The sequence below is a fragment of the Micromys minutus genome (assembly GCF_963924665.1).
Source record: "Micromys minutus genome assembly, chromosome: 25".
NCBI lineage: Eukaryota > Metazoa > Chordata > Mammalia > Rodentia > Muridae > Micromys > Micromys minutus.
In genome coordinates, this window is record NC_137960.1 from 22,207,929 (window position 1) to 22,221,664 (window position 13,736).

Below are 13,736 nucleotides of genomic sequence, written 5' to 3' on the forward strand. Positions count from 1 at the left end.
ATGTTAACATAAATTTGGAATTGACATTGGATATTAGCCTTACTATTTAATGTTTTGTTGTAATTTAGTTCTTGAGCTGAATGTACTGGCAAGCCCCTGTAGGCTGATGCCAGAGCACCACCTGAACCCAGGTGTTGAGACCAACTTGATTCTTAAAGTAATTTTGTAATGGGTACTTAAAATATTTGATTTTTTTCTTTTAAAGACAAGGTATTGCTAGCTCTAACTTCTCTTGTCTCAGTTTCCAAATGCTGAGACTCTAAGAAGGCTGAAAAAGAGGATCATAGCCAGACCCTGTCTCAGCAAAGCGGACAAACAGCAGCAGCATGCAAGGCAAATGCTCTACTGCTAAGCCACAGACTTAGAGTTGATCTCATGTTTTAGATTTGAGTTAAAATGTCCTTGGGAACTTAATCCAGAGTTTGGTGTGCATGCCATTTAAGTGTCATTCAGCTTGGTGTTGTCTTTATGTTAAAATTGTCTATGGGAAGGTTCTTGGGAGATTTCCAAGAAAACCGTAATGCAGTGCTGAGTGGAGATGTGAGTCACTGCCCCTCTTTCAGCACAGAGTAGAACTGATGGCAGGAAGGGTGTGAAGTTGCCTCTGAATTGCTTTAGCTGTGGGGAGACTGATAAGTTCAGGAGTAGAGCAAAGATTAGAAGGGATGGCTAACTAACGCAGCACGGAAGTAGTGTAGCTGAGAACAGGGCAGGCTTTACCTTTGGGAATAGTCGAGTGAACGTCATTTCCATTGTTATCCTAGGACCCAGCACCACAACAGAGACAGAAACAATAGCTAAGTATGAAATAATGGATGGAGCGCCAGTAAAAGGTAAATCAATCTCATTCATCTTATTCCTACTGATGCAAGTCTTACCATACATCTCTGCTTGCCCTGGAACTTTCTCTTTTGACCAGACTGGTCTTGAACTAGTGGTGACCCTCCTAGCTCTGCCTCCTGAGTGCCAAGATTATAGGTGTGCACCACTGTGCCTGGCTTCATTTACCTAAACATTTTATTTAATTTATTTTATTTTTATGTATATGGATGTTTTGCTTGTATATATGTGTATAACATGTGCATACCTGGTACCTGTGGATGCCAGAAAAGGACATCAGAGTCCCTGGAGTTGATGTTGCAGATGGTTGTGGATGCTGGGGATCAAAGCTGGATCCTCTGAAAGAGCAGCTAGCCTTCCAGCCCTTAAAAATCTTCCATACATTATTTAGTTGTATGTGAGAAGGGGTGTGTGTTTGCATGATACACATGTGCCATAGGACAATCTGTAGGAGATGGTTTTCTGCTTCTACTGTGTCCTCAGGCTTGGTGGCAAGGGACTTTACCTGCTTAGCCTTCTTGAAGCCTTCCAGTCACAACTTGTATGTGTGCATGGCAGTGTGCATGGCAGTTGAACTTCACTGTTACTTAGTGTGAAAGTATAAATTTTTACAATTTTTAGTGGCCAGGCATAGTGGCACACACCTTTCATCCCAGTGGTCAGGAGCCAGCAGCAGGTGGATTTTGGTGAAATCAAGGCTAGCCTAGTCTACATAGAGAATTCCAGAATACTCAGGCCCATGTAGAAAGACCCTGTCTCAAACAAACGAAAAAGAAAATACAAAAAAAAAAAAAAAAAGCTAAAAAAAACCCCAAAAACCTGACAATGTTTTTTTTTTCCTTCATTCAGTGCTGTAGTTTAAACCCAAGATGCTCACTGTATGATAGGCAAGCATTGTATGACTGGGCTGCTATCCAACTATCTTTTAACTTTTAACTTATCTTCATTATTATTATTATGTGTGTTAGTGCAGACACTTGTGCCGTGTCTACATGAAGAGGTCAGAGGAAGCTTTCAGGATTTAAAAGTTGCCCAGGGAGTCATTGGTTGTTATTTTAGACAATGTCAAATGGCCAAACTTAACTGTGTAGCCATGAATGACTTTGAACTTCTGATCCTCCTCCTTCCACCTCTGAGTGTGGGGATTACAGGCAGGCACCACCATGGCCTGCTTACATCATTTTATAATCTTTGGAGTGAGGCCAATGAGGCCAGTGCTCAGGCTGGCTTTTGTCAGGTTGATACAGACCTCGATATATTTGGGAAGAGAAAATCCTAATTGCAAAAGTGCCTTTGTAAGTTTGGCTTGTCAGAAAGTCTTTTCTTGATGATTGGTGTGGGAAGGGCTAGCTCTTGGCAGGTGGTCCTGGGTTTTATAAGAAAGCAAAGTGGAGCAAGCCACGGAGAGCAAGGTATAGTTAGCAGGATTCCTTTATGGTCTCTGCTTCAGTGCGGCCTCTAGGTTTCTGCCTTGAGTTCCTCCTTTGGGTTCCATCAGTGGTCTGTGACATATAAGCCAAGTAAACCCGTCCTCCCTTGTAGTGGTAAATATTATAAAGACTGATGATCAGTTCCATCGCACCATGCCTCACTACTTCCTGCTACTCTCTGCCCCCAGCAGTGACCGGCAGCAGCTCTCTTAGTCTCTGTCCACAGTGGTCTCCCAGCTCACATTCCCAGCAACTGCCCCCTGTGGTTATTGTCACAATTCCCAGCAGCCTGACAAAATCACAACTCTAGAAGTTTGTAATTTATCAATTAATTTATATCAATAAATTCCCACTCCACAAAACATCCACACAATAAACTCATAGCCAATTGATATTGGTATAAACTTCCCACCTAGATAAGACAAATTGTCCTGTAGTAATCCATCCCTTATAAGATATTCATAGCTACCTGTGGCTATTTAAAACCACACGGGGGTGGTTCATCCTCTTCCATCTTGGCTTCTTCTCCTCTCTTCAATTCTCAGCCTTTCTAAAACTCTGACCCTGCTTATCTTTTTCACTGCCCAATCACAGGTCTTGCTTTATCTTGTGCCTCCCCTTACCTGCATATTAACCATCCTTAAGTTGCTTTTGGCCCTGGTCTTTAGGGTGATGATAGAAAGCAACTTAAGACATAATATTCTTAGATTTTCTTACTCTGCTATGAATTACTTCAAAAATGTGTTAACATTTGTTGAGTGCCAACTATGAATAAGACATAGTAGTTTTTAGGTGTCATGAAGTTCCGTACTATTCTCTGAACTGTTTATACTTCATTTTTGAGATGAAGCTAAGTGCAAAGAAAGAACTTAAAACATTTGTTACAGCTTATAAGAGTGAGTTACTGTAGAGTGGGCTTTTGGCCCAGGCCCACACATGTGCACTTTTGTGCTGTGCAATATGAGTTTATAAAATTCCAGAAGCTCAAATTTTTATGTACAGATTTTATATAAATGAAATCCCAACCCTTAGGATGGTGAAGCAGGATGATTGCTGTGAATTCAAAGCCAACTTGGGCTATAGTACAAGACTGCCTCAAAAAACCCTTTCAACAAAGTCAGACAACTGGGGCCAGACAGATGGCTCATCAGGTAGAGGTGCCTTAGAGAGGGGCTCATGAAGGCATGCTCTTTCATCAGATGTATAAGCAGCTAATGACTGCTGGGGAGGGAGAAACACTTTCTTTAGTGGTAGAGCCACTGGTAAGGTGTCCATGCTCAGTGTAAACAGTGCTTGCTTATGCTCCTGTAAGTAACCCTAATTGAGCTCCCTGTTGTTCTCTCTCTTTCTCTCTACCTCCCTCTCTCTCCCTCCCTCCATCTGTGTCTCTTTGTCTCTTTATCTCTCTCTCTCATTGGTGTGTTCTTTCCCTTTTATTGGTGTTTTCTCTCTCACACACACACACACATGCACACACACACACATATGCACACACACACGCACGCACGCACACCCACGGTGAACATAGAAGGGTGACTCACTGGGAAGAGGAAGTAGATCAGCAGAGGTTGGAGGAGCAATAAGAGAGTGTGCTAGAGACCAGACATGATACCGATCAAAGCACATTATATACATGTATGAAAGTGTCGAAATGGAACCCATCATAATTTATGTATGCCAATTAAGATATTTAAATGATATACATACATAAATAAATACACATAAATGGCTGGGTATGGTGTTTTTTATGAATTTTAACTCCAACATTTGGAAGGCAGAGACAGAAAGACTAACAGTTGAAGGCTAGTCTGTGCTATTTATAGAGACCCTAGATCAAGAAGGGGCCAGGAGAGAGAAAAAGAGGGAAAAAGGGAAGATAGGGAAAATAAAAGACATGACATTACAAAATCAAAATAACATTTTTTTTTCCTGGAATTGAAGGTTGAATCTGGGGTCCTGAGGTTCTGAGCATGCTAGGCAAGTGTTCTACCACTGAGCTGTCTCTCCAGTCTATAATCTACACTCTTTTTATAGTCCCATCCCCCCACTGCCCTGGTTTTTTGAGACAGGTTTCTTTGTGTAGTCTTGATTGTCCTAGAACTCAATGTGTGGACCAGGCTAGCCTTGAACTCTCAGTGATCCATCAGCCTCTGCTTCCCAAGTGCTGGGATGAAAGGCACATGCCACCAATGCCTGGCTCCAGTCTATAATCTTTTTAAATGCAGAGCTGATGAGATGGCTCAGAGGTTGAAAGCACTGGTCCTGAGTTCAATCCTCAGCAACCACATCGTGGCTCATAAAGAGATCTGATGCCCTCTTCTGGCACTCAGGTGTACATGGAGCTGAGCAGTCATGCATTTAAAAAAAAAAAAAAAAAAAAAAAAAAAAAAAGAATATATAAATATAATCTTTGAAGATGAAGGCATGTCATTCGTTTTCTGTATGTTCATGTGTGTGTGTGTGTGTGTGTGTGTGTATGTGTGTGCATGCATGTAAGTAAGCCAGAGTCAGCCATGGATATCATCCTTAAGGAGTACTGTCCACCTTGGTTTATGAGACAGGGTCTCTTATTGGAACCTGAGGCTTGCTGCAAATTAGTTAGGGAGCCCTGGGATCCACCTGCCTCTGGCTTCCCAGTGCTGGGATTAAAAGTGCATGCCAGCAGACCTGGCCTTTTACATGGGTACTAGGAGTTGAGCTCAAATCCTTGTGCTTGTTCAGTGAGCGCTTTACCAATTGAGCTGTTTCCCAGACATTATTTTGCTTTGGATGAATTTGTAATATACTTTCTAGGCATTATGTACACTGATGGAATTATGGTAATATTTTAAAGCAGAAATGCATCTACTTCTAAACAGTACTTACAGACTGAAACTGTTCTAGTTTCTTTATGTGTTTTAACCTCCCAACATAGTCCTTCCAGTTTCGCTACAAACTGAGTGCTGTTGTCACTGCCAGTTTCATAGTGGACAAACCCTACCAGCCAAGGATTCCTGGCCAGACCCAGGTTGCTCTAGGGCAGTGCTTCTCAAGTAGGGTCAGCTCTCTGAGAGACTTCTGACATTGTTCTGAGAAATTTTATACTGTCTGCTGTTGGCACCTGGTGGTGTTGCAAGTGTGTAAAATTGTCCAACAAGGAGCTATCTGTCCCCAGATATCAGTAGTGACAGACTAGACACGGATTATTCAGGTGCTGTCCATGACTTCTTTCTTAGTCCTAAGTTTTATGTGAATATATTTAATTGATTGAGAATTAAATGTTAATTACTTTTCTTTCAGGAGAATCTATTCCGATAAGATTGTTCTTAGCAGGGTATGACCCAACCCCGACAATGAGAGATGTGAACAAGAAGTTTTCAGTAAGGTACTTTTTGAACCTCGTGCTTGTTGATGAGGAGGACAGAAGGTACTTCAAGCAGCAGGTAGGGCTTCCTTTCTGGGCAGACTTGACAATGCCTTCTCTAACGCTTCTGGTGCTGAGCAAGTGGGGCTCTAGTATGAGTGGGAACATAGTTTGCCTCAGAAGTAGGCATTGTAAGAGATCCCTCCACAGAACTAGAGATGAGTTATACATTGTCAGCCTTTTCATTTTTCTCCTGAACAAGGTTTTACCCCCAAAGAAAAACATCTGCTATTTATAGTATCAAACAACAAAAATTTTACCCCCATGATGATTAGTTTTAGGTGTGTTTTATACCATCTCTTTCTTTGTTTTGGTGGGCTGGAATCTAGGGCCCTGGGTAAGATCTCCCTTGCACCTCTTCTGTCCTGCTGCTGTTGAGGGAGGTTTTACTCAGTTGCTCAGGCAGGCCTTAGATCTTCAGTTCTTCTGCCATAGCACGAATTACCAGCCCTAGCATTTAAGAGTGTCTTGAATGTGTTTTTAGTATCAGAAAAATCACTTCCTAACACCTGTTTCTTTATTATGTCCCAGACCACCCCAGTTCATTGAACCCGGGGCTTTTCTAGGCTAGTACTCAATGGCTGAGCTACATTCTCAGTCCTTGGTTGTTTTTCTAGTTTTTTGGGACAGTCTTGCAGTGTAGTTCAGGCTTACCTCAAATTCTCAATCCTCTTGCCTTGCTTCTTGCTGAGATTATAGGCATGAAGTATGTATGTCCCATGCCCAACTATCAATTTTTCTAATGTCTTTAGTTGATTTTTGAGGTTGTCATTTTACCCTTAATAAGTAGTTATGTCTTTTAGAATACTCAGTCCTGAAACCTTTTGTTAAGTGTAATATAAGACTTTTTATCATTTGAGAATTACACAGCCTTTGATGCATCTTGAGTAGGATTAATTAGAATGGTCGCCTACAATGTGAAGTGGATTAATAAGAGAATTGATTGTGTTCCATGGCCAAGTTAGAAATTAATTTGTGCTAGCTAGGCATGAGCAACCACAAGGCATGAGGATCACAGAGATTGAGACTAGTCTCATAAGGATTAATAAGGGGCTGGAGAAGTGGCTCATCAGTTAAGAGCACTTGTTGGGCTTGCAGAGAGCCCAGGTTTGGTTCCTAGTACCCAGATTGTGTGTATATGGCTTCTCTTTGTATCAAATACGGACACAGTACACATGCATATATTCAAGCTACACACACACACACACACACACAAATACATTTAAACAAGCAAAAGTCCCAGTCAGTTATGGCTTAAAGCAGGAATTTAGAAGAGGAAAGATTTGGGATTGATAGACAGCTCCATGGCAGTTGGGAAGTGGTGTAGGGGAAGAGGTAGGCAGTTTATTTGGCTTCTATCAGAGCAGAGAATAACTCAGTTGGGAGAGGCATTTAGGGAAGGAAGGGAGGTAGTATCTATAAATTAATGTAAGGAATGGTGGGCAAGGTATGGCTGGCCTCATATGTTTGGAAATTCATCTTGCAGGTACTGGGAACTCTCAAAGAGCAATACAAGCAGTGTTTATAAAACAAGCAATGTGGGTCCAGTGAGATGGCACACTGGGCAAAGGTGCTTCCTGCCAACCCAGACCTGAGTTCATTCCCCAGAGCGTTAAGGGTGACTCAGAAATGGGTTTTACAACAAAATCTGTGTCCCAGGAAACAGGCTCAGTGCTCTAAGGCCTTGACATGTGCTTGACCTCAGACGAAAGCAGTGGAGCCACAGCTGATTGGGGAATTTTCTAAAGCCACAACAGCTAGGCTGAGCACCGAGAGAGGGAAAGGGCACACTCAGGAAAGTTGGAGGCTTTGGAATTGGGATTGTTTTACAGCTTGAAATTGATGTTGCCAGTATTTCCATAGTGAACATCTAGGACATACCGGAGAACTCCATTTCTATCTTGCATTTCCCCTAGGAGATCATCCTGTGGAGAAAAGCACCTGAGAAACTGAGAAAACAGAGGACAAACTTTCACCAGAGATTTGAATCCCCAGAATCGCAGGCGTCTGCAGAACAGCCTGAGATGTAAGCAAGTGGGACAGAGCAACGAGTGTGAGAACCAGGCCAAGAAGAGAAGCTCAGCTGGTTAAAGATGGCGCAGCGTGGGGATGTCGGAACTCCATGTCTGCTAGTCTTCCTTACCCTAGAGTGCTGCGTTTATTTTACAATATGATTAAAGGTTCTTTGTGTATATACATTTTAAAAAGTGCTTCTTGGAAACACTGGAGAATTCCTAAGCTGCCTTTTTTTGTTTTCTTTTTTACTGTACACTGATAAGCACTCAGAAGCATAAACATTGAGGACTCTCTTGTGAGTAGACTGGTGTTTGTAATTTTGCTTTTTTTATGCATAATGTTGAAATTCCTTTACTCTGTTTTCATGCTAATGATTACCTCTTATTCTCTATGTGCAAAAAAAAAAATTAAATATTTTTGTTCAAGTAAAATGGAAAACCTGAGCAGCCCTTATATCCTACAAAGTTTTAAGGCACGGCTCCTCAGTATTTTTGAGAATTGTGTTTATTTTTACATGCGTATCAGAAACCAACCTGGTGTTACGTGGTAGGTGCATCTGGATCTACCATTTCACAGCCTCCTGAATTTTAATCTCTGGGGTCTTTGAGGTATATGAAAATTTTTACCCCAGAGATTCCATGGTGTCATCGTGACCCTTGCCCATTACTAACCATTTTTGCTGTTACTTTCTGTGTCATCATGAATGTTCTGCAGTGTGGAGCTGACACATTGGCATTTTAGACCTTGTTAAACCTGTATCATTTCTTTTCATAAAGACTTTGAAACATGTACATATTAATTTAAGGACTCTTTCCCATGTATATGCAAATAGTCCCCTAGGGATGAGTGAGCTCGGGAGAACCAGCCAAAATATACACAGTGTCCATAGCTGGACAACTTCTTGTTAACTGGAATATTGGCTAGTTCAAACTTAACTTTGCTTAGTCCATTTAAACAAAACAAAACAAAAACACTAAATTCATTGTTCAATTTCTCTGAAGAATGCTGCAGTTAGCTGAGCAGACACACTAGTGAGGCACATGGGGCAGGAGGAAGCCTGCGCTATGGTGTGGGGGCCGCTTTCATTTAGGGCTTGTTGGTTTCTGTACCAGTATTCCCTGATACACCTCAGTACAGGTTTGTAAGTTACTTTCTGAGGAAGCTGAACAGCCCATCTTATGTTTGCTTAAACCTATTTTTTACTATGATGGCACTTTGATAAAATGGCCAGCAACCAGCCCTGGCCAAAGTTTCCATGTACCATGTCCTGGAGCAGCTATTGCAAATGTGGATTTCTAAGAATGGTCATGTTTTCCTTCATGTAAGTGCCTGTTCAGAGTTTCAAAGTTTCAAAATGCCAAATATTTTCATGGTCACTTGCATGTATAATCTAGGAAATATTCAGAGATTTTGAAAAACAATTGTATTTAACCAGCCTCAAGTTGTGCAACTATGATATATATAATAAATAATTTGAAACAGAAACAAAGCTTGTAGTTTAAATAAAATGACTTTATTCTCAAATCTTGTCATTGTTAGTAAACAGGTTGAGCACAGGATTGTCAAATGGTTAGGAAGACACAGTCCTAACAGTGAGTTTTTATAAATAGTACTAGCTTCATGTTTGTTAAGTTTGGTTTTTAGGTTTTATTTATTTTATGTGTATTACTGTTTTCCCTGCAAGTATGTCTGTGTAGACATACAAGCAGTGCCAAGGAGGGCAGAAGAGGACATTAGATGTCCTGGAGCTGAAATTGCAGATGGTTATGAGCAGCCATGTGGTGCTGGGAACTGCACCACGGTCCACTGGAAGAGTAGCTAGTACTGTTCACCATTGAACCATCTTGCCAAGTTCACCAGCTTCAATTTTAAAGCAGTTATATGATGCTCTTAATTAATTTGCTTAAAACTCATATAAAATCCTTAGTCACTCCATTTAAGACTTTTCTGGTACATAACCAACTTAAAATTTGGAGATTTTCCTCAAAACTTGGTAAATAAAAAATAGCTAACTGTAGGCTGAATCTGTCTACCCACTGCATTATATGGTGTCGAAGATGTTCTCAATCTTAGTCACATATCAGGATCACTTCAGCAGCTTTAGAAAAATGTTCACATCTTGATCTCACCTAGACAGTTAAATCAGACTCTCAGGGTTGTGCTGCATACTTATTGTGATACAGAGGCAGGAGGTCTACCACAAGTTCAAGGGCAGCCTGGTCTACACAGTAAGTTCTAGGTTAGCTAGAGCTCTGTAAACAGACCGCATCTAAAAAAAGATTGCAAGATTATCCGGGGTTGAAGAGACACTGATCACACTTCTTGTTTTGTTTTGAGATGGTCTCTACATACAGCCAGGGCTGGTCTCAAATTCACTATATGGTTGAGGATCACCTTGAAATACATTTCAAAAAATTAAAAAGGGTTTTGTAGTTAAGACTAGCTTTGAACTTCTTACACACCAGGGTAATCTTTAACTTGTGATCCTTCTGTCTCTCCCGCCCAAGGGTTGTTGTTATAAGCATGCAACACCATGCCTGATTTATGTGGTGCTTAGATTTCATGACCCATGGCTTTGAGCATGTTAAGTAATCATTGTCAATGGAGGTTATCTCTAATCTGCCCCTCTGCCTCCTGGTTTATGTTGGTTGGCTGCTGATTGTATATGAAAGCATCCTTCAGTGGCTTATACCTCTGCAGGAACTTTACAGATTTAAAATTTTCAGCTGTATACAAAAGCATAGTGAGGAAAACGTGCTTTTGTGTGTTTGTTTTAAAGACTTGGATGTTCTGAAATTCTTACTACTTGGCTTCTTATCATGTCCAGATTCCACATTGCAGAACACATCTTCAGCCCTAGTTATGTCCAACTCCATACACTTTCTGTTTCCCACTCTTGCTCCACTCAAATTCTGGTAAGGCTGTCCTGGGAAACTTGGTTTTGTTTGTTTGTTTTTGAGACAGGGTCTCAGTATTTAAGTATTTAGACTCAGCTTGCCTAGCACTCTTTGTAGACCAGGTTGGCCTCAAACTCAGACATACTCCTGCCTCTAATGTGTGCACCACCATTGTTTTTGTTTGTTTGTTTGTTTGTTTGTTTGTTTTTTTAGCATTGGATGAGGAAACAGAAAGGTAGAAGAGGAGGGATGTGGAGTTAGTTGAGGAGTAATAAGGGAGCCTGGGAGTAGAATGAGAATTGTAAGGCAGAGGGAGAGAATCTTGTTTCTAAAGGGAGTGAACTGGTCATGGTAAGCTAACAAAGTTTTCAAAGGGGGTATTCCAGACTAGGAGAGTGAGATAAGTGTTGGAGGGCACAGATTTTGAACCAAGCATAGGGATTTTGTACAACGGTCAATATAAGGAAATGGATTGAGGTGTTCTAGGGTCCCTGTGACCTTAGCCACATGGCTTGGGTGGTGGTGGGGTCCAGGGAGCCTGCTGCTTGCCAGCTTACTTTATATGAAGGCCAACTGACTTCACTAAAACAATTTTTCCTTTGTGAGGGTAACACTGTAATTGTCCCTAAAACTGTGGGGAAATTTAATATTGCATTGTAGGGGAGATTTGGCTGGAAGTATTGATCCCCGTTGTGGAGAAAAGCTTACATAACTCCGGGAAGCAAAGGGTCAAGGAGTGGGATGGGCTGGAGAGATGGCTCAGTGGTTAAGAACACCGACTGCTCTTCCAGAGGTCCTGAGTTCAAATCCCAGCAACCACATGGTGGCTCACAACCATTTGTAATAAGATCTGATGCCCTCTTCTGGTGTGTCTGAAGACAGCTACAGTGTACTCATAAATAAATCTTTTTTTAAAAAATAAAAGGGTAAAAGGGACTAGATTGGAGAAGGCAACATTGAAAACAAGGTGACCTCAAGGGAGATCCTGGAGTTGAGGACAGGAAAGATAGGCCCAAGAGTGTACTTGCTCACATGGTTCTAGAACTCTTGTCCTAGGAAAAAAGGAGGGAGGGTATATTTGCAGACAAAAGACAAAAGAGGACAGAACTTACTGGAACTGTATTATCCCAGGGAAGGGATTAACACTGCTCATTTAATAGGTGAAGAGAGTAATGGGTTGCTCCCTGAAAGGATATACTCCAGGTTAGCTTCTGGTTGTCACTAAGTCAAAGACTGGACCAGCTCTCCTATCCTTGAGACAGAAAACAAAAGGACTACTGTCTACTTCTCCCCTTCCCTCTCTGTCTGAAAGCCCTTTCTGTGTTCCTTCAATGGTGACTTCCCTGGCCTTAGTCCTTGGGGCCAGTGAAATCACGTGAGAGAAGCTTTCCAATAAACCTGCCTTTGCTATAATCTACTCTGGCTTGATGTAGCTCATTTCACTGGCAGAGAAATAACATCAGAACTAAGGTGATTTATCAGACTCTTCAGAAAATGGGGGTTCAGCAAGATGTGATGATGAATGCCTTTAATCCTAGCATTTGGGAGGCAGAGGTAGACAGGATCTCTTGAGTTCATGAGTTCGAAGCTAGCCTGATCTTACAAAGTGAGTTACAGGACAAGTGAAACCCTGTCTCAAAAACCAGACAACAAAAAGCTAAATCTAAACAAAAGAAAAGAAAAAGAAAAAGGTTTTGAGTTTTTCAGTTGTCAAGATTGATGGTTGAGAATAGAAATAACAAAGACTAGCACAGTTTACTGTGGTCTCTGCTCCTCTCCCTTGCACATTCAACTCTTATCTGCAAAGAAGTAACTACTTTGTGTAGGGGTAAGGAGGAAAAAGTTTGAGGAGGATTCTTCTCTGTAGTAAGTACGGGAGTTGGTTCAAGTTGTGCTAATCAGAGAAGCAGAGGGTTCAGATGGATGGGCTGTCCTAGCTGGAGGCCTGGATGATAAATTTGAGGGTAGAATCTGAGTATTGGAATATGAGTGTGGTTCTGTTTCATCAAGGTTCTGGTGGCTGAGGTAGAGCCTGGTTACAAAAACAGGTAGTAGAGACTGAGGAGTTACATGTCTGTGTGAGGTTGTACAGGAGCTACAGACAGTTGTGAGCCCAAGTACTCTGCAAAAGCTGCTAGTGCTCTTAACCGCTGAACTATCTCTCCTGTCCAAGGACAAATTCTTAACCCATGTGTTAGGTGGGGACCCACGCCCCAGCTGGCTCCAGCCCCACTCACATTGTAAAGAACCCCACCTCACACAGATGGTGCCAAAACCGAGTTTAGGGTGGCCACAGCCTCTCTCCTGAACGACCACCAGGCACTGGAGCCATGACCTTATATGGGGAAAAAAAAACCAGCTCGTCTGACACAACCTTTACTCTTGCCCAGGACTATAAGAACCATCCATCATGGGCCCCCTGCCCAAGAGCTGCACCAATAAACTGAGCTTATTTCTTGCCAATTCAGTCAGATCTGGTCACTTACTGTTGCCCATGAGCATCTCATCAAGGACGGTTCTCAAGGCGATCTACCCATGTAACAATATTATTGCTGCAGCTGAGGGATCCTAAGGACTTTTACAATCCCACTCTCCTTGCAGCTCCCCTCTCCCACTGAGAGCTTTCTCGATCCCACACCTTCCAGGAAGGAGTGCTTCAACCTTATTTGACAGCAGCCCCTAGAATGTAAGACAAAGGCCTTGATACACAGCCCAGGCGCCAAGCAGCACTTCTTCCAGGGGGAAGAAGTGTCTTGTTCTTATCTAGGCAGCTCCTAGAATGTGGGGCAAAGGTCCTAAGATGCAAACCACGTTGGCAGCAGCCAATGGATTTAACTAAACCCACCAATGCTTACATGCCTAATCACCATACCTGTGGCCCACCTATTACAAAGTGTATAGAAACAGTACTAATGTATAGCTCGGACAGCTTGGGGTTGCTTCTTCTCTGGATGTAGACCACCCCAATGCACTGGACCTCTTGCTTTTGCATCCATCCGGATCTCTCCTCTCTTTAAGGGAATCCCCAGGTACCTAGGGCTATATTTGAGTCTTATACAGACCCTGCAGATAGAATAAGTGCAGTTATGATTGAAGGACCCTCTGGAGGGTCAATTTGAGAGAAGGAAAGCCATTCAAGTTCAGAGTCCA

General features: G+C 42.0%; 1 protein-coding gene across 2 annotated transcripts in view; it reads left to right on the forward strand.

Moving 5' to 3' along the window:
• The window catches only part of VPS26A (VPS26 retromer complex component A), a 29,305-nt gene extending 20,118 nt beyond the window's left edge, over positions 1–9,187 (forward strand). For both annotated transcript variants that reach the window (XM_080937535.1, XM_080937536.1), the window contains 3 exons: positions 765–833; positions 5,550–5,692; positions 7,590–9,187. In XM_080937535.1, coding sequence (XP_080793661.1) covers positions 765–833; positions 5,550–5,692; positions 7,590–7,703 — 326 coding nt within the window. In that variant the 3' untranslated portion in view covers positions 7,704–9,187. The remainder of the gene's footprint in view (positions 1–764; positions 834–5,549; positions 5,693–7,589) is intronic.
• Positions 9,188–13,736: the final 4,549 nt, after the last annotated feature.